The 21490-nt window shown below is 43.3% G+C and overlaps 1 protein-coding gene across 2 annotated transcripts; it reads right to left on the bottom strand.

Annotated features, from left to right (window-relative positions):
- Window positions 1–1076: 1076 nt before the first annotated feature.
- On the bottom strand, window positions 1077–21490 carry ccdc142 (coiled-coil domain containing 142). 2 transcript variants are annotated; one of them, XM_068714123.1, is made up of 18 exons: window positions 21209–21490; window positions 20071–20150; window positions 19519–19559; window positions 17857–17896; window positions 16883–17142; window positions 15687–15917; window positions 12492–13798; window positions 10686–10987; window positions 9781–9867; window positions 8639–8812; window positions 7145–7311; window positions 6753–6905; window positions 6231–6345; window positions 4690–4867; window positions 4137–4247; window positions 3768–3868; window positions 2452–2617; window positions 1077–1415 (listed from the first exon to the last, which is right to left on the bottom strand). In XM_068714123.1, exons 2-18 carry the CDS (start codon window positions 20129–20131, stop codon window positions 1307–1309), a joined length of 3603 nt encoding a protein of 1200 aa, XP_068570224.1. In that variant the 5' UTR covers window positions 20132–20150; window positions 21209–21490; the 3' UTR covers window positions 1077–1306. The 2 variants fall into 2 exon arrangements, with proteins under 2 accessions (XP_068570224.1, XP_068570223.1); XM_068714122.1 differs by having other exon boundaries at window positions 21233–21490.

Here is a 21490-nt window from a genome sequence, read left to right as displayed (position 1 = left end):
TTTTTGCTTAATTTTTGATGGCGTCCTTTGTTTCCTTCATCCCATGCTTTTGCCAGGAGATCACTGCTTTAGGTGCCTGCTGACACCTCAATTACTAGTCCTAACTGCCCCATAGCCAGTAGGGGCCACTTGTGATAACACAGCTGAGTGCATCTCTGACAACTATCTGAGAGTTTACGGTGTGGTTGGCCAACAGCTAACAGAACTACCAGTACACACACTGCTGAATACCTCTGCAACTCCGCCGCTGATACGCACCAAGACTGTATGACGTGTCTTATACAACGACTTTGAGACGATTACTTGCATCGCTGCTTGTTTTTAAGTCTGGATGATGAGTGTTTTAAGACATTGGCGTTGATCTGCACTTTACTTGTTTTATTTCTGCCTCATGTCTGTTGTGTTCTACCAGTCAAAAATAGATTTTTAATTGTTTATTAATATTTCCTTTATAGGTTTGGCACCAGGAAAGACATCCAATCAAAGGGGTGAAGGAGATGATGCTTATTTTAATGGTTTAAAGGTTGAGTGTATACCCAAAACGTTTAATATTAGAGAGCGTGTTTTTAATACAGATCACCACCCCTCAAAGATGTATGGACTTACTTAATTACAGAACCTGGGTATCCACCTAATTGATTGATTCTTGGGACAGATGTCCCAAGATGTCTTTTTTAGGGCACTTTCCACAATGCAAAGCACGAAACCGGTCAATAGTGGGATGCACCAAGAATTACTTTTGGAATAAAGTTGTTTTGGTCTGTGAATATTTTTGCCTTTTCTTTTACTGAGGAGCACCTTGCCGGTCAAGATGTTTCCTTATTAAACTTACTTTTGGGAACTTGCACCATTTTGTTTGCAGAGCAGCTCAGCCATAAAGCACAAAGCTGAATATTTCTAAACCCAGTTGAACTTAAGAGAGTTGATCACCAACACTTCTCAAAAAGCTGCCAAACTGTTATCTGTTACCATGTAGACCATTTCAATTCCAGGCCACCATATACATGTACAAAAGGACAAATATTTCATCAGGAAGAAATTCTGATGATATTCTGTATTTTATTCAGGAATAAAAAAATATGTTTTCAGACAAGTGGTAAAACAAATAGTAGAAATAGATAAATACATTTGTTTTAAATAACCTCCAGAGGTCTAACACTCTTATTTGCAAAAATATACACTATCTGAACCACAAGAATAAAACTATTTTTTACAGGATATTAATTCTACAATATGTTTTTTGACACTAAACCAGAAAGCCAGAGAGGTTCATGTGGCGTGTCACATCTCTGCAGCGTCTGTGTGTTCAGGGTTCAGACTTAGAGAGACACTGCAGACCCGGCAGCCTCCAGCGACGAGCGCTGCTTTGGATCCTCAGGTCCAACCATTCCCGCTGAGCAACACCCAGAGCTAGACTGGGAGCACAAAGTAAAGACAGTACAATTCTTACTATTGAATCTCATCACAACAGCACAGATGGGTCTGTGTTTTCTAATAACACAGAACCATGAGTACTTTAATTAAAAGGGGCCCTGTGTAATACCTGGCCACCTGCTCCAAGGACATAGGTGTCAGCATATTTCACCTCTACTACTGGGTCCATGCAATCTAAATGTACAGTCATCAGTTATAAAAAAACAAAAAAAACAACTACTAGCTTACAGCAGGGCAAGAATATGCAAAATGTGACCTGACTGCTGAAAGTCTGAGGGACGGTCAAAATAACACTAGAATAATCTTCACGTGTGGCGTTGGCCTATAGTTTACGCCATCTGTGTGTTGACTGTGACACGAACCGGGGCTGTACGGTCCGAGTACCGTCACATTTTGATTTATATACTGGCTTGGGTCTGGACACTTGTTGTTTTCAGAGGTACAAATAACACCAGCACCGGGAGTCCCAGCAGGCTGGTGGAGCGCTGGGTCTAACCTGTGTATTGGCGGCAACAGCAACTTTGCTGATCATGCTGGGGGAGTTGGGGCAGTCCCCCGGGATCAGAGGGTTCGCTCTGGCTTGATCAAGCTAACTGCTGAAGAAAGCTCCATCGAGGGTGCGAGTCTTTTTCTTGTTTCTGCCGCTTTGGATTTAATCCAATAATCCAACATGGACCATGGAGGAGTTATTGACAAGTCCACGGGGCAGCTCCAAGTCTTCGTCCTCTGATGGCGGACTGAGGACAGACTGGACGCTACAGTGACTCTCTATGGCCTCTCCAGGTACAAGTGATATTACAAGACAGGGACGGAGCGGGCTAGCCGCTTAGCATGCTCATTTCAGTAAATATCTCTGTAACACAACACATCCTGTTGATAGTGTTAGCTCAGTCTATGATTGTTTGAAGCTAAGATTGTAACCAGTTACACATTGCATCTTTTAAGGGGGTGACAGGCATCAAGTCCGATACCTATTCCAAACCATATCACTGAGGAATCACAGTTGTACAAAAATACCTTGGAGCAAGGTAGGGCTCTCCAGGGCTGGATGGGTTCACAGGAGGGACGTCAGCCGTCACAACCGAGGGATCAGACTGAGTCAGGTCCTCACCCTCCATACACCTCAGGTTCATTATACTGCTCCCCATTGCTGCATCAAGGCTGTCTCTGCTGTTGGCTGGACCTGAAGAGTCAAATACATTTTAGTCTGAATTATATTACATATATATATATTGCATATTAGGCCACCAAACCGTGGCTGTTACTAGTGGTCAAAGGAGCAGCTGTAAAACGGTGGACAAACACATTTCATTTCCTATATTCTTCACAATAAAAGTCCCCCGTTATTTTATGCTGAGTACTCTTTCTCCCTACAGTTATAGTAGACTTGCTTTTTCTGGTCAATGCGTTAGTTGCGCATGTAGATAGTACGTTTGATAGTTAAAAAAGGACTGTTGTCCACATTTAGGGCTAAGTGATAATGCTGAGGTAATGGTAAACTCTATCAGCACTGTTGCTATTGTTTGCACTGTTACCACCTGAGCCTCTGGCCCAGTCATTGCCATGTTGAGAGCCGTGTGGCGGCGATCCCTCATTATAGATTTGCTCTTTATTTTGCATAGTGCTCCTTTAATGTTAAAAAGACACGATAATGTAACTTTTGTATTGAAATACGTACATTTGGAGGCTTTTCCAAGCAAATATTAAAATAAAATTTCTGAACTTTTCCCAGCATTGCAGTTTCTCATGTATAATAATACAGACGAATAAGAAATACAGATTATTTGTGGCTGGACCTGACTGAATAATGAATATTATTCAGTGAAACCTGTCACATTCCTTCTTCTTCTTCTTCTTCTTCACACTCTTCAGAGAAGAAGTGACAGAAACAAACAAGAAAAAGTAGTTTTGCTGGAGGTCATAAAAGATGAGTGCGTACCAAATAAAAAACAAGATTAAATATTGATTTTAGAAGACTTATTTCCACCAAGACGACAAACCCAGACAACAAATATATACTGGAATGGCTTTAAAACAAGCTGGAGTGGTCAAGAGTGGAGAATCCACACCTCAATTGACTTGAGAATGTGTCAGAACTTGGAAACTGTAATTCATTCATGTTCCAGCAGAGCCTCAGTGAATAACATGTACAACTACTGTCCTGTACAGCAGGCAAAAAAAAAAAAAGACATTTAAGAAACCTTAAATCCTTTCCAAAATTAGCATCCTCATTACTTGCGTTAATCCACACCTTCGATGGCTTTCACAGAACTACTTTGTGCGCAATAAATAGTCCCGGTTGCGACTTTCTGACCGAGTGGTGTGATACTCACAGCAGCGTTTGAAAGGTTCCCACGCTCTGGACTGCAGGTATGGTTTGGCCTGTGGCTGCTGGAGCAGACACACCACTGCTGAGTCCACTTGCTGAAACACCCTGCAGACAGAGAAGGATCACCCAACCTGCTTACCAAAAGTGGTGTGGGAGCTTTTACTGGCACAAGGTTGTCTCCCACATCAGCATCTTTGAGTCAGTGTAAAAAAGCAAAGCCAGCGTAATGGCAGATCCTCTTTATGGCAGTATTACAGAATCTCTGTGTAAAAAGGGCTTTTTTTAACACATTGGTTTGTTGAAACAGTTCAATGGGAGACACAGAGCATGACGCTACACCATGAACAGAGACTTGAAAGGCAGGATGTCATACCGGAGGCTGAGCAGCCGTTGGTGGAGTTCTGCCGACAGGCCGTATTGGTCCGACTGGATCAACTCTCTGATAGAATCAAAGTCCTGCTTCAGCTGGAGAGCTCCCTGCACACTGAGGAGGAGCAACAGAGCTTTATTCTGTTACAATCATCAAAAAGCTAAAGCAGCATGTGTAGACGTTCAGTATACCTTCAGTAGCTACCTTAAAATAGAAGTGCTAACGCTCCGTTAACGGGCTGGACTTAGCCAGGGGTCAATGAAGACGATGAAACTCTTTGATGATTGCACGTGTTCAGCTTCTGAATGGCTTACATACTTCTATTCTATGTTTTTTGAGTTTTCCTGTAACACCAGTGCTGTGGAAAAATCACGTTAACTTTCTTGAAGTTGATTTAACAGTACCTTGATTTCGCTGCTGTACTGCTCTAGCATTTCCCAATTTGGCATCAATAAAATCAATCAATCAAGCCATCAATCAGTCTGTCTGTGTTCTTCTTCTTACAGGCATTAACGCGGTGGTAGACATCAATGTATGACCGTAAGAGCAAAAATACCTGAATTTGATCCTCTGTTTCAGGATGTGTTCCATCCACGCCTCCATGAAAGCCGTCATTGTTATACTCAGCGCTTGGACACGGGCATCGTCAGACAATGGTGCCACACCCTCTAGAACCTGACCAATCACAGTCTGAGCTGCTAAAGATGCATACTCACTGGGGCTACTGGGAAAACCTGTGCAAACAGAGTAATACACAATTGTCAGTACACAGTGAAATGTGCCAAAAGTTGTGCTAGCATTCCTTTGGAAGCCCAGTATTTACCTTATGTACCACTATAGCCACTTTCTTTTGAAAAGTGCCATCTACATAAAGTCAATTATTATGATTATTTTGTATTCCTGTTATAATGTTAAATTATGTTTTGACCTATGTATGAATAGGCATAGGATTGGTCAGTCGTCCCTGTCCCACATGGACACTGGAGCTGGTCCAAAACGCTGCCGCCGGGCTCCTGACAGGTACCCACAAGAGGAAGCATATTACCCCTATTCTAGTCTCTCTCCACTGCCAGTACGGGTTTAGAATTGATTTTATGGTTCTCCTGTTTGTCTATTAAGCCCTTTTCTATCCAAGACCTCCAAACTCTCAGCTCCGTAGGCTGTTTTTGAATGCGCTTGATCACCGGTTAACATTATAAGTTTAGGAATTCTGCGCTTTGATTAACTTTGCTCCGGTCACTCACCTTCATTTAAACCCACACTTCACACTCACTGGAATGGCTGCAGTGTCTGCCATGTTTTTCACTGCATGTTTGGGGCTCCACCCTCTTCTACCCAGCTCGGTTAACAGGGACAAAAGTCATCTGCCTACAAAATCCCTACGTCCAACCTCCAGAGGATGTGCATCTGGTCAGAGATCAGTGGATGCTATCTCCTGAGGGAGTGTTTTCAGTGCCTGTATGTGACCTTATGATTGTTGCCTGTGTATTTGAGGAAGGGCCATTTCCAAAAATGAACATTCCCTTAAAGGAGCAGTGTGTAGGATCTAGGGGGATTTATTGGCAGAGCGGGAATATAATATTCATAACTATAATTCATTAGTGTATCCCTTCATATCTACACAGGGAGCTCTTCAGGCATTCCACCATGTTGCACCACTACAGTAGCCCAGAACAGACAAACCAAACGCTGGCTCTAGAGAGACCTTACCTGAGGGCCACTGTAGTTCTCTGACACAGTGGAGAGGGAGGAGTGAGCAGAGGGGTTTTCAGTTGGATGCAATCTACAACCACATCGCTAGATGCCACTAAATCCCCCACAATGCTCCTTTAAACGCCCAAAATAATGTATTCATTGAACATTTAGAATATATCTTTCAGAGTCTGTTGAGGTTTACACTTTCCATCTTTTATGTACAAATGAACTTTGTAGATGAATCTACTGTACAATTTATGTACAAACCCATCCAATATGGACTGGTGTTCCTCTGATAGACAATGTGTGTCAAAGAAATAAACAGAGCGTCTCTGTATTCCTTAGTTTTAGTTTGATCATCAAACATCTGTTTCTACATAGACGGAGCATTAACAACAGTACCTGTCCTGAGACTGGGTCTCCAGTGCACAGCAGAAGGCATGGTCTGTTTAAAGATCTCCCCTGACATCCGCTTGCAGTCGCTGGAGAAGGTCTTCAGCACCAGAGAGGAGAAGGTCTGGTGGAAACAACAGTGGCATCAGGATCAGCGACATCCACATTCTTTGGTTTGCATAATGCCACATTCATGCTGGTAGAATGGAAGAAACTTTCAAACATTATCCAAATTTACATTCCTTCAGTAATCCCCAATTGAAAGAATTAGGGAATATATTACATCTAAAGAAAATAAGATTCACTATAACCGCTAATGAATCTGATCAGAAATTGAATTGTTACGGTCAGGGGAACAGGTTAATTGCGTCATGTGTCAATTCTGTAACTTTTGTGAAAATTGTTTCGCTGTATTTCTATACCGCTTCATGTATCAACTGTGTAAACAGACAAACACAGCAATTCTCTTCTTTGAAATAAAAGAGGAGTCACTTTCTACTGCGGTTGTGTAGAATAAACCATTCAGGTCACCTGCAGCTCGGAAACAGCCCTGTCCAGTGCTTCAAGTTGCTGCCTCAGCAGAAGCTGGTTGTGGGTATGAAGAGTAGAATGTTGGTTGCTATCTGAATTCATCATCAGGGACTTTGTCTGATGCACCATCATCTCTATTGACTCCCTCAGCACCTGCAGAGAAAGAATCACAAACACTCGATCAAACTAGTGCTGGTTTCATTTCAGGACTATAAAGGCAAGTGAATGTTGGACTGGTGGACAGACATATAATCACATTAATACACTTATTGTCATATTTGCTCAAGCTGTCACTCTGTCCATTGAGTCGTATCAATCAGCTTGTGAACTCTGTGTCAACTATGTTGACAAAGTGGCGTCTTCATCATGGTTGATATTAAGGAGTAACCTACTTTGAGGTCTCCCTGTGTGATGAGCAGGAACTTGCTGAGGCTCCATGAAGAGAGGAACTGGTAAGCCTTGGACATGACCCAGACCATCGACAGCTGCACTGTGGCTAACACCAAGCTAACAGTCTGTCTCTGGAGAGGGAGCCTGGAAGGGAAGAGGCTGGAAGAACCTGCAGGGGGGAGGGAGACAGAGAGAGAGAGACAGAGTGAGAGAGACAGAGTGAGAGAGACAGAGTGAGAGAGAGAGAGAGAGAGAGAGAGAGAGAGAGAGACACAGAGAGACACAGAGAGAGAGAGAGAGAGAGACACAGAGAGACAGAGTGAGAGAGACAGAGTGAGAGAGAGAGAAAGAGAGACAGAGTGAGAGAGAGAGAGAGAGAGAGAGAGATAGAGAGAGACAGAGTGAGAGAGAGAGAGACAGAGAGAGAGAGAGAGAGAGAGAGACAGAGAGAGAGAGAGAGACAGAGACAGAGAGAGAGAGAGACAGAGAGAGAGAGAGAGAGAGAGAGAGAGAGGCAGAGAGAGAGAGAGAGAGAGAGAGAGAGACAGAGTGAGAGAGAGAGAAAGAGAGACAGAGTGAGAGAGAGAGAGAGAGAGAGATAGAGAGAGACAGAGTGAGAGAGAGAGAGACAGAGAGAGAGAGAGAGAGAGAGAGAGAGAGACAGAGAGAGAGAGAGAGACAGAGACAGAGAGAGAGAGAGACAGAGAGAGAGAGAGAGAGAGAGAGAGAGAGAGGCAGAGAGAGAGAGAGAGAGAGAGAGAGACAGAGAGAGAGCGAGAGAGAGAGAGAGAGAGAGAGCGAGAGAGAGAGAGAGAGTGAGAGCGAGAGAGAGAGAGAGAGAGTGAGTTAGGGCTCAGCTGGTGGCTCATTGACTGCTTTGGCTGCTGGATGAAGGAAAGTGAAGACAATCTGAAACCACTGCATGCAATCTCTATGGAGCAGAGCGTACAGTTGTCAGGCCCTGGTAAGAGCTGGCCAATGCTCCATTATGATTGGCCAGTCTGTGTTCACGGGGCCCAACATTGAGTAGCTGTTCAATACGTATGGCTTACCAAGTCAAGCCTCCTCAGCTTATTGCCCTCCTGTCAAGTGGAGACTGTAGTGAATCCCCTGTTAACAATGTCTGCATTGTAGAAAATAGATTTTTGCTCAGTCTCTTTTCCTGGTAATCAGAACAGATCATGATTGGATATCAAATTTGCACATAGCTACAGTATTTGCAAGTACTGTTTCCACAGACTCTCCCCGCTCTCATCAATAATCCTGAGTGCAGCATAAGGGCTTCGTTGTTCAGTTACAATGTGAATACCTCATCTTTTTATTTATTGGTTTTGGACATATTGGGACACGTTACCTAACCTTACATTGTATTATTGGGGCATTCATTCTGACGCGGCTTACTAGAACGAGCCCACCGTACGAGGAACAGTCAGAGAAAGTTAATGTAAGAGCGCAGGGATGTTCTTGCATGGGGCCCATTGTGTATGTCTCCTTACTGTTTGAGTGAGGGCAGCTCAGAGCCGACAGGAGGGGAGGGGACAGCAGCAGGAGGTGCTCCATGGTCACTGACATCGTCACATGTCCATCTTGCTCAGATGAGCTGCTGCTGCTCTGATTCACAGCTGTGAGACACTTGTCTTTCAGAGCTGAGCCTAAACTTCTGCACACCTCTGGAGAAAGAGACAACATGACAAACAAACGTTAAAAATAAACACATACGTGAAGGTTTATATCGGGTCTGTATGAGTTTAATGGAAAACTGACAGCGCAATGTTCTGCCGTCCAGATGAAGGTTTAAACTTGTGATTTAGTAGTGAGTATGTGCTGATAAATAATGATCCAAAATAACATCTTAACTAACGCAAGGAATCTCTGTCTGTCTGTCTGTTGATACTAACTTATTACACTAATAACAGCAAAATATCTCCTCTAAATAAATCCATGCTCTACTTTATAACTGCAGTGGTTATATCAAAGCAAGCAACTAATGCTCCTATTTGTAAATGACCTCTGTTAAGTGTATTTCACCAGTGTTTGTGCCAGTAACACAGACCTGATTTAGTGATTTGGGGGCTTCAGGTAAAACTGCCTTGCTTTATTCTCACCCTTCCTCTAACTGGGAATGTTGGCATAGTCAGCGGTAAAAGAAGTAGGCCTGCTAAAAAGCTTTTTTCTGACGTAAAACTATTAACTATTAATAGTTAACTATTACTACCACACAGTAAAAGTACTGCATTCAAATGTTTACTTCAAGTGAAGAGTGAAAGAGAAGTGCTTCATCTAAACATCATAATACATCTATAGCTGTTTGGGGCCCTTTAAGTTGGGGCCCCCAGGCCTAGGTTGTCTGCCATGCTTAACGGTCTGCCTCTGGTGTTTTTTCACGTGAACCAGAGTGCATTTCACTGGTGTTTCTAACCGTGTGATGTAACTACTGTATGTCATGGCAGGTGTGTTGCTGAGGACCGAAATGAAGAGCAGTGTTTAGTGTGAAGTTGAAGTTTGTATGAGCTAGCAACGTACACTAAGCCTAAATAAGATGACACTAAGAGATGTAGATAGGACGCTCTGCCTGTTGCTGTTAGATGACAATAACAACGAGAGTGGTGTGTGTGTGTGTGTGTGTGTGTGTACTAACCATAGTCCCACTGAGCATGTGCTGAAATGACTAACAGATACAGACAGAAGTCCTCCAGCATGGTTCTGCACTCCTCTGGAACCAGATCTACAACAAACAGCACAAAACCCAGTAGCATCATGCAGACAATTCTGTCTGATATCAGGCATGCTACATGGTGGTTACTGAAAAAGCAAAAACAAGGAGGGAGGTCGAATATGAGGACGTTAACATTTTCTGAATTTCAGGACCTAGATTCGTCCCAAACGGACACCTCTATTTTAGAACTGGCCTTGTAAGATGAGGGCTAATTTAAAACCAAGCCCCCAGGAAGAGTGCCAGTCTTTGAAGCAAAGGCAAAACGATGGAACTACAATTTCTGGGTCCACCATGTGATGCCGCCATGGGTCCCTAAAATACTTTTTCCCATAGACTTCCATTGGGAAAGAGACGTCTGTAAATCAGAGGATCGATTTTAAATGAAAAGCTCCATAAACCTTTATTTGAGCAACTTTCATAGGATTGAACGGGGCGCCGCCTCGATTTAGTGATTTAGTCCCATAATTATTGAATTAGCCAACAGTTGTATTAACGTCTGTCTGTAGTCAACAACTGACTGTCACTTCAAATATAGAAAGTTCAATTGAATAATATCTAAACAATATGTATCATCAACTTTCAAATTGAGCTGGATGAATTACAAATAATACAAACTCTAATCATAAATAAATGTCGGGCTCTTAGGTTGTTTATTTTCTGTGACTTCATTTCAGATGTGAGTGGGTACGTTTGCTCAAAAGAGTTGTTCTTTGTCTCGCTTCACATTGCTACTTTTAATAAGTGAATAAACAGTGAATGACTGTGTTGTATGACCTGCAGTATGCAGACCTCCACACTGCTGATTTGACCGGACCTTATCTTCTCACCTGTCTCTGAAGCTTGACTCATCCTGTGCAGGATCTGGAAGCCCCTGTGTTTGTCTTGGAGGTTGATGCTTCCTGCACTGTTTCCTGCTCGTGGCACATGCAGCTGCAGCCACAGGGCTTTGCTGCAGAGAGTCCACAGCAGGGTGCGGTACTGTCCAAACAGATCCGCAAACAACAGCGACTGACCGAGGTCCAACCACTGGACCGAGTGGGGCCAACGGAGACTGTTTGGCTCCACTGTTGTCCCCTCTGCTCCCCCTGTCTCCTTCTTCTCTGGGTTTCCATCCCTTCTAAAACCTGAGCTGAAGGACACAAACACTGCAGTTATCACACATGGACTGGGAAACAGAGTGTGGCCACATGAAGATCAATATAACACTGAACATTTTACTGGTGGATGTGGTAAAATCGGATTATTCACCCTGTAACGTTTCCTCATTCTAACAGAAATAGACTCATATCAGGTCAGGGATCAGCTGTCTACATTGTACAACTCAGTTTGTATTTGATACTGCATGTGTGTATAAAAGGTACATATGAAAGCTTTCATCAATCACTGTATTTATACTGTATTTTATGATTTATAAATCGCTTATGTAAAGAACTTTGGACCCTAAAGATACGGGAGTCTCCATCCGACCCTAACATTCCTCTCTAAATCCCAATAGGGCTGCTTTGGATTTTTGAACAATACCAGCATTCAGTGCAATAATGGCACTGTGCTAGAAAACACAAGGGACTGCATGGGTGTCGGTGTGTTGTTAAAGGTGCCACTAAAACAATGAAATATGAACCACAGAGTCCAGTTTGAGTAACAGATCCATGAGTTTGTAAATGTATTGGCTGCCAATAAGCAGCCTATAATGTTATGAGACGGGTCACTCAGTCTGTTGTCAGTGTCAGTCTCAACATGACCTGAGATGGTATGAGGTAACACCATCGCTTATGTTGACGCATGGGGACAGTCACATCCGTTGGACGTCCTGTGTTTAGGGATTTCTAACCAGCTGGTCACGGGTCTTGGTTGGATTTATTTTACTCTATCTCAGTTTTTCACCAAATATTCTGGCTTTTGACCTCATTCCGAAAAAGACAATATTACTACTAAGCTGTTTACATGGCTAATGAAAATTAATATTCCACTAATAGTTTGGAATAAGATGACCCATATCAAATGTTTGAATATTGTCATATTTGGAATGATGGTGGATCTTTAGTGTGTTCTAACAGGAAACTAGCATCCGACTATTACCTAACATCCAAACCCCAGGGCTAGACTTACATTGGGAAAGAATTTGAGGTAAATTAACTTCCGAGGATGACAACTTGAATAGGCCATATTTAAATCATTAGCTCCTAAAAGTGGTAATACTCACTAACAGATGAATCCAGAGTTATAATATACTGTTGTTCATGTGAGCAAGACAGAGGGCTGGGAGGCGGGGTTAACGGAAACGCTAGAGCACTTGATCTCTGGCCCCTTGGATGCGGAAGATCCGGGAGCATGTTGCACCAGCTGGTCTCTACTAAGCGTGGTGCTAAGACCTAAGTCAGTCTTTGTTAAGACCAGTCTTTAGAACATCAGTTGCACCAATCAACCCTAAGCCTAGTCTTAGCTATGCGCGTTCATGTGAATGGCCAGCATATAATATATACGGCTATTGCCTGCTGTTGCCTAGCATGGAGCGTCTAACGTGTCTCAGATGATCTGACAGGCAACCAAATTGCTTAACAATAGCGCATCAACAACTGACACAACAGTAAGTGGCTGGTTGATCTTGACATTACCTGACAGCGGCTTCTCACCTGGTTGTTAGTTTCAGTTCAGCACATTCCTGCTGAGTTCCTTCCGCATTCCGCTCCTTGCTCAGCTCTGTACTCAGAATATTCGATTCCGCTGAATCAGCTGGATTTATTCTGGGAGCATTTAAAGTCATCAGGTCAGTCTTTCCGTTTGGTGATAACACATCTGTCGTTGTATCTGGGCGCAGTGGTTCAGGTGGAGCCTCTGGTGTATGTGACACCAGTGGAGCCAGCAGGTCATTGGAGGAAACTAGCACCTGAAAAAGTAGCTCTACTGAGGAATGGTCCTGTTGGCAAACCCCTGACAGAGGCTGGGCTGAGAGACGGTGGGGGGTGAGTGAAGGGGGGGAAATGGTCTGCAATAGTTTACGGTTTTCCAAACTTTCTAGATTTGGTTGGACTGAGTCTAAAGTTTCCATACTAGTCTGGACTAGACCCGTCTGGGACATGTATGTTTGGCACTGGCTGGTTTGGTCTTTGTTAGAGCCCTCTGGTCTGTGTTGCACAAAGGTGGGCTTGGCTAACACAGGATGGTGGTTTTCAAAGATAGTACTGTCCAAATGAGGTTCAGGGATGTAAACAGGAGGAGTCTTATGGCAGGTGTGACTAGATGATGACTGATGATGAACAGAGAAGAGAGGAGAGGAAATAAGGTAGGTGTGCTGCAGCTGCTCCCAGGTCCACTCAGATCTTAGTGCAGAACTGAGTGGATTGGCCATCCGACCAACAGAGCTGTCTGAACATGCGTAGGCCTCGTGGTCGGTGTGGACCTGACAGATGGGACAGCTCTGCTTAGAGGCCCAGCAGTGCAGCTGCTTGGCTGCCATGTCTGCTTGATGCACCGCTAAGATCATCATCAGCTCTTTCACTGTGAAGGCAGCAGGGTGACGGACTTTGCTGTTTGGAAGACTGCAGTCCAGTGTGGAATAATGCGACTGCTGTAATACTGCAGTCCTCAGCTGGGTGGTGCTGTGCTGCGCTCTCTGCTCTCCCACTGCCTGGTTATACAGGTCTGTTCCAGCTAAAATATCCTCCAGGACTTCTCTTGGTACAGAGTCTAATTCGGTCCGGGCTATAGCACACAGAATGACATACACATAATGTTCCATCAAAACCAGTGCCTGCAAACCAAGTAAGTCCAGAGTCTGTTTGATTTCCACCAGCAGCCGGGTCTGCTGGACCAGAGCTGGTCTCAGGTAGCGGTCAGAGTGGACTTTGGAGAACAGACAAGACCAGTGGTTGAGATGGACCCGGAGCTCCTGACTCAGTGAACCAAGACCAACGCTGGTTGAAGACCAGCTGGATGGGGTCTGGAAAGGAGAGGAGAATGCTTGTGTTTGTGAATAAGCACCATAGGTATCATTTGAAATCTTTCTATACAAGTGCTACTGATACTGTACCCTAGCATCACTACTGATAACAAAAGGATTATTTTTTCAGTATCTCATTTTGAGCAACACAAACATATTTTAGTTTTAATCCTTTTTCTATTGAGAAGAAGTGATGGTCTCAAACATTAAATGCTGTTTAAACACAAGCAACCATACAAGAGCTCTGTCTAAAATAAAACTGAGTCTAAGAAGAACCATCTGATCAAAAAACAAGTCAAAAAGATTATAAAGCTGAGCACAGTTGATGTAAGCTCTCCGTCTGTTGTTGGCGTGACATTTTGTGCAGACATTAATTCTAGCATCAGCAGCAGGTTGACATTTTTGTTTTTTAGTGAAATATCTCAACAACTATTGCATGTCTTGCAAGTACATATGGTACACACATTCATGGTCCCCTCAGGATGAACTGTAAACTTTGGTGATCCTCTAACTTTTCATTTAGCGCCAACAGCAGGTCAGAATGTGTCCTGTACTTTGGTTTCTGAACAAATACCTGCAACGCTAATGGCAGTCAGTGCAGATAAGGAGATGTTAGCATGCTAACAAGCTAAACTAAGAGGGTGAACGTGGTAAACATAATACCTGCTAAACATTAGCATGTTAGCATTGTCATTGTGAGTATGTTAGCATGCGGATGTTAGCGTTTGGCTCAAAGTAATGCTGTGCCTAAAGACCACCACTTGTAGCTGCTAGCATAGACACATACTGTAATTGTGTGGGTGTCTCTAAACTCACATGCTATTCGGTTTTGATGGATACAGCCGCACACTGGCTGAGTGAGAAAGTGTGTGACTTTCAGCCAGTCACATCACTGGTCTCATCGATCTGTAACAGCTGAGCCAATCACAGGGAAGCTTGATAACAACAGCTTAACAAATGGAGAGATGTTTCTTCAGGGAATCCTGAAGGTTCTGAGCAGCACGACAGCAACACAAAGCATGAGCTTGACTTGTCATTCACAGAAAACTGCTTGTTTACACACCAGGCAAGTCAATTTCACCAGGTGGGTTTATGTCAGATTTCGTCAAATGGATTGTGGATACTGTGATGTTATTCTCATGGTTATTCTCTACACACAACATCTACTACATGTCTGTCTGTCCTCTGTTGCTCTTCCTGAGGTTTTCTCCTGTTGAAGGGAGTTTTTTAGGAGATCCATAGTGAGGGTTTAAGAACAGAGGGTGCTGTTTGGACACATTGTAAAGCCCCCTGAGGCAAATTGTGAATTGTGATATTGGGCTATATGAATCAAATAGGCTTGACTTGACCTTGCCATTCAGAGAGTAATCCCTTTGAACAGATTCATATTCATTCATATGTAGAATCTGTAGGCAACTGGATTTTGGTTTCTGTTTGTAGTCCGAGTAGTACTGACCAATCATGTTGGAGCAGGCTTTGGTTGAATGCAGCTCAACAGACCGTGTGGAGAACAAAAGAGGTGGAACGCATTGGCTGAAGTGCAATCTGGGAATTCTAAATAAAAAGGCAGTTCACATTTATCTGACCTCTTCTGTTAATTCTTGAAAAAGTAGCGAAACATTGAGATGCATCGATGAATGGAAATGGAATCGTGAGGTGAGTGAAGATTCACAGCTCCACTGCTCTCTGGGTCAATATAGCAGCACTGAGGAATTATTGCTAAATGGACTACATTTACCATCAACACTGGTTGGACATCCACATAAAAAGTGCCTAATTTTCTCTTAAAAGCTGCACAGTTGTGCTGATTCTCATTGTGTTTGACATTACACAGAATAATCTGATGAAATGTTTCATTTTGAAACGGTTTCCTGTAGTTTAGCCTCACCTGGTCAGGTGTCCGCTGTGATTTCTCCAGCTGCTCCTCCAGCAGCTGGTTCACTCTGGATATGTACGCTGCCGTTAGGCGAGCCCTCCTGGTGTACTCGTGTATGAAGAGCAGCAGGGAGCGCTGCTCCAGCAGCCTCCACAGAGCTGTGTAGTGCCCCTGCAGGACGGAGGAGGATGAGGAGGGCAGGAGGAGAACGCCACCCTCTGCTGGGACGCCTTTAACACAGACCTGATGGGGGAGGAAGAGAGAGGAGGAGGGTTTAAACATCTTGTTCTGCTAACAACTTCCCTTACTGACAAATCTACACCCTCTATATCACATACACCCAGCAACCATACAGAATAGTCTGGTCTCCGACCCCCATCATTACTCATGTCTCGTCAGTCCAGGATTAACCTGTAAAGCACGCTGTAGTCTGTATGTATGCTCTGTCATGTCAGCTGAGTGTTATCACTTACGGTGTTCTGTTCTGTCTCATTCACTTCCTTGATTCATAAAAGTTGTATATGCTTCAATCAAGCAGAAGACAACAGAAATACTGCAGAGATGCTCAAAAAAAGAACTAAAACCGCTAATAACTCATAGAAAAATGACTGCAGCTTAGTTTAAACAATAAACACACACGAATCACAGGAAAACTAGAATTACCGCTTATCGACTGTACGTATACCAACCGTGTCTAATATATGTATTGTATGCCCAAAATGTCTTCATTTATCCTGTTAGACATTTGTGTGAAATTGTCATGAAATGATTGGAAATCTTCGGTAATGGCCAAACATGCGTCTTTTTAGGTCACAGTGACCTTTGACCTCCAGAATCTAATCAGTTCATCCTCGAGTCCAAGTTTCCACGTTTATGGAAAATTTGAAGATTTGAAGAAATTCCGTCCAGCGTTCCTGAGATTATCTTCTTCACGAGAATGAGACGGATTTATGGACAACCTGAAATCATAACGTCTCCGATGACGACATAAAACTCATTTGTTTCATCAAAACTACCACTAGAGACCAGTGCAATGGGGAGATCCTGTACAGTATTGGACCTGCTTCAAAAATTGGTCCAATACTAAACGGTCTGACAACATTATGAAAGCACGCATCAGAGATTCTTTCTCTCAGTCATGAGGTTGAGGGGATCCCACACATCAACGCCTGCTGAAATCTAGCTTCCCTTCCCTCCCCGGACCTTACCTGTGGAGATCCCCTCTGCGCCTGGCTGATAGGCTGCCACTGGGGTGCCACGGTCAGGAGAGCTTGTTGCAGGCGCAAGAGACGCGCAGAGGACCGGGACACCAGATTGTGAGCGACCACAAAATTTCCCTCTACCTCTTCCTCTTCCTCATCTTGACTGCGGCCGTGGAACAGCCACTTCAGACTGGGATTAAAGGTGCTTCGGAGTAAAGACTCAGCTCGCTGCAAGGAACGGGAGAGGGACCTCTGTGACCAGGAACCTGGAGGGGCAGATCAGGGGTGGGGGTTGAACAACAAAAGAAGCCCAAACTCCACACCCTCATTAGTTTGCTTCTCCAGAAGACTGTTGTCTTTTATATATTGTACATATTAGGATGTTGTAATTTTTGACTTGCCTCCTGTTGCTGCCTTTTGGGCCAGGCGGTCATTCTAAATGAGAACTGGTTCTCAATTGACTTATCTGGTTAAATAAATGTAAAATAAAGACAAAACATTGGTAAAATGTCTTTATGTCACATTAGCTTATCAATTGGGATTTTCAGCTTTTAAAAATAAATAAATCTGCAGGAAAAGGATCTGTATGGGTACTAAAACTCATTTTTGGTAGTGACCAAAGCCAAATGATGTTTCTCCAATATAATAAGGCATCTGTTTTTAAGAGGGACACTTTGGACATCTAGTTTGCGGTGACGTTCCAAAGTCTCAGGATTGCTGGACATCACCTGTACTGCATTTCCTGTTAGTATCAAGCAGTTATGTATGTTGATTTTTCTATATACTAAAACAGTATATAGTGACAGTTAGATGTAGTACATCCTGTATAAGATGAGTACGTAGATCTGGGACAGAGATGTGTGCTCCAAATACACAACAATTGTCTGATAATTATATCATATTATTATAATAATAAGAGTGTTTTTGGACACAGTTCTTCCAGCAGCATGCTGCATGATGTACACATGTACACATAGTACCATTAGTGGTCAGGTCCTCGGTCACCATGCAGGAACTCCTCTGAAAGACAAAGGGAAATCAATCGTAGAGCTAGTGTTTTCTAGAAGATCACCTATGAATGCTCTTTACATTTTATAAGCCTTCGCAACACTTTTTATCACTTCTGTACATCAGTTATACATCGTGCCTCAAAATGTCGCAAAATTGTTTCGTTTTATAAGACCGCTTAAACTTTTCAAAAAAACTATATGGGCGACAATTACCTGCAGCTCCAGGAGTAAACTAGAGGGGACTGTTTCAACGCTTTAGCTCTCTCCTTTTGGACTTCACGAGTAACTTAACCCCCTGAAAATCTTGTCTTTGCTGACCTCCAGTCACTTTGATGCGGTGATGTAACAGTGTACTCAAGGACTTTGTGACCCATCAGTGATCCTGAGTGTGGTCAGAGGTGAAACAGGCTTGAAACTCTCAATCAGAGAAGGCAGAAAAACACTTTCAGCCTGCTTGTTACTCTTTGAGATATGTGAACACCGTTTATTATTCATATTTTTATTTTCTCTTCAAAAGTATGTACTTTATGTCTGTTGCCTTATTGTTTGTATTGTGAAGCACAGTACTGAGAAATAGGAAAATCTGTAGTCTATGATCTGTAGTCCGTGATCTGTAGTCCGTGATCTGTAGTCCATGATCTGTAGTCCCTGATCTGTAGTCCGTGATCTGTAGTCCCTGATCTGTAGTCCGTGATCTGTAGTCCGTGATCTGTAGTCCGTGATCTGTAGTCCGTGATCTGTAGTCCATGATCTGTAGACTATGATCTGTAGACTGTGATCTGTAGTCCATGATCTGTAGACTATGATCTGTAGACTGTGATCTGTAGACTATGATCTGTAGACTGTGATCTGTAGACTATGATCTGTAGTCCGTGATCTGTAGTCCGTGATCTGTAGACTATGATCTGTAGTCCATGATCTGTAGACTATGATCTGTAGTCCATGATCTGTAGTCCGTGATCTGTAGACTGTGATCTGTAGACTATGATCTGTAGACTGTGATCTGTAGTCCATGATCTGTAGACTATGATCTGTAGACTATGATCTGTAGACTGTGATCTGTAGTCCATGATCTGTAGACTATGATCTGTAGACTATGATCTGTAGACTATGATCTGTAGTCCGTGATCTGTAGTCCGTGATCTGTAGACTATGATCTGTAGTCCATGATCTGTAGACTATGATCTGTAGTCCATGATCTGTAGACTATGATCTGTAGTCCGTGATCTGTAGTCCGTGATCTGTAGTCCGTGATCTGTAGACTATGATCTGTAGTCCGTGATCTGTAGTCCATGATCTGTAGTCCATGATCTGTAGACTATGATCTGTAGACTATGATCTGTAGACTATGATCTGTAGACTATGATCTGTAGTCCATGATCTGTAGACTATGATCTGTAGTCCATGATCTGTAGACTGTGATCTGTAGTCCATGATCTGTAGACTATGATCTGTAGTCCATGATCTGTAGACTATGATCTGTAGTCCATGCGACCAAAGCTAAGATGCTTTAAAGCTCCTGGAGCTGCAGGGTGAGCTGTAATTATCTCTGGGTTCCTCAATACAAGCAACATTATTACCATTATTACATAATTACCATTAATAGACCGAAACATGTTTTACTGAACTAACCTGCTCCTTTTCTGGACAGATTAACTCAGGATTCTCCCGGTCTGGAAGAAAAAACACAATTCTCAGACAACATCGAAAACAACAAATGACAGCATCACCAACATGTTCAAAAGAGAGCTGGACTGGATCTTGTATTCCTTTCCACGGATTCTCAGGAACCATGAAGGTAATGAAATGCCATGCGTAAGGGATAGCAATGTAAACTAATTGAAGGGATGTCTTTTGAGAGGTCCTACCACCCCATGATGGTATCTAAACAAATCTGTTTATGTTAGGTAGGAGTAAGAGAAGAAAGCACCAGGGTGACCTGACAGACTGTTTAAAGGTCTGGGGAGCAGAGCTACTGTTCCTTCACTAATGACACAACCTCACACTCATTGTTTCACTTCTAATCCAATGTGCTGGAGTGCAGAGACAACACAACAGAAAATGTGCCATTGTCCTATACTTTGTGAGGGAAATATACAGTATGTTAATACCTATGTGTGCGTGTGTGTGTGTGTGTGTGTGTGTGTGTGCGTGTGTGCGTGTGTGTGTGTGCGTGTGCATCACCTGCTGTTAGACCAGGTTCTCCACCAGGAGCTGTCACAATCTCTGGGTTGTTGTGATCCATCACAGGCAATGCAGCTAAGCTGTGAACAGACAGTATGGACATTGTTAGCTGCTTCGTAAATGGCACATGGACTGTTCACGTATCGCTCAAAGCTCCTCAACACTACACGTCATCATTCACCCACTCACACACTGATGACGGGGGCTACCATGTAAGGTGTCCCCTGCTTACTGCGATTGACCAGAGCCGTAACTCTACGTCACTTCTCCGCATTCCAAATATGGTAACTTCTGTTCATCGGTTGCAAAAAAACAACAACAACAACAACAACATAACTAATAAAGTTATTATTATTAAAGTGTAACTTTACTCCCAGGTCTGAGCCTAAGACCACCCGCTGCATCATTTTAAAAATGCAAGAGAGATGAAACCATTATCCACTTCTGAATGACGGAAGTCTCGACACAGAATTGACAAATATGACGTTTGTGATGGAGAATTTTCCCTGTGCTGGTACATTTCTACTGGGACTCAGTTTATGTGCCTTACTCACGAACAAAACATTATATGTGACATATGATCGTGTACCTAGGAGAGTGGGGACAGGACCATATGGGTTAGCTCGGCCTTTGCTTCGATAAGAGGGAGTGACTCAGTGGGGGTGCAGTTTAACCAGAGAATGTTGCCAGTGGTTACAGAAAAAGTAAAACGAATAGAGTAACACATGTAAACATTTAGCATTGATGTGTTTCATCGGTCATATCATTTAGTTTATAGCTTAAAACACATCTGCTCTTTAAGTTACCAAACTTTAAGGACAATTTTGAGGTACTTTTACTTCAGTCTTTCCATTTTATGCAACTACTGCAGAAGTTCACTTAGGTAACGGACATGAACACTGCACCTCTCGGTGGGGAGTAGCTAAAGTCAACATGTGTCTTCTGTACCGTTACCAGTGGCACTGGTTAAATCCAAAGCGGGCACAGCCGTGTTCACGTGTGAGTAAGTAAGCAGGAGGTGGAAGAGACGTGGGTTCCACAGCTGTTTGTCACGACCCCAAAGCATCATCAAGACACTCTTACTGAACAATAGAAATGGCGTCCAGACGTCCATCCCCGGGGCATCCTGGCGACTCACCAGAAGAACCATTGGACCACTCACTTGTCTTCACGAGAAGCCGGCCGGTAGGTTCACATCCAGTCAGCGTTGATCATCCCACAGAACTGTAGTCTCTCAACAGCAGCAGCAGCAGCTTTAGCCCCATTTTGCTTCAACTAAGGGCTTTTTTATCCGTGTCCACTCTTTGTATTTATCACATTCCTTCAGTGAAATGGCCGCCGACAGCCAAGTATCTTATTATTGACTTACTCCTTTTGTAAGATGTACCTGTTAATCCACCGCTCACGAATGCGGTGTGGT

This window comes from Cebidichthys violaceus, unplaced genomic scaffold, assembly GCF_023349555.1.
Source record: "Cebidichthys violaceus isolate CVI_PGR_0920_01 unplaced genomic scaffold, fCebVio1.0.p SCAF_2, whole genome shotgun sequence".
NCBI classification, from domain to species: Eukaryota; Metazoa; Chordata; class Actinopteri; order Perciformes; family Stichaeidae; genus Cebidichthys; species Cebidichthys violaceus.
Note: the sequence above shows the minus strand (reverse complement) of the source record. Positions and strands in the feature narration are given on the sequence as shown.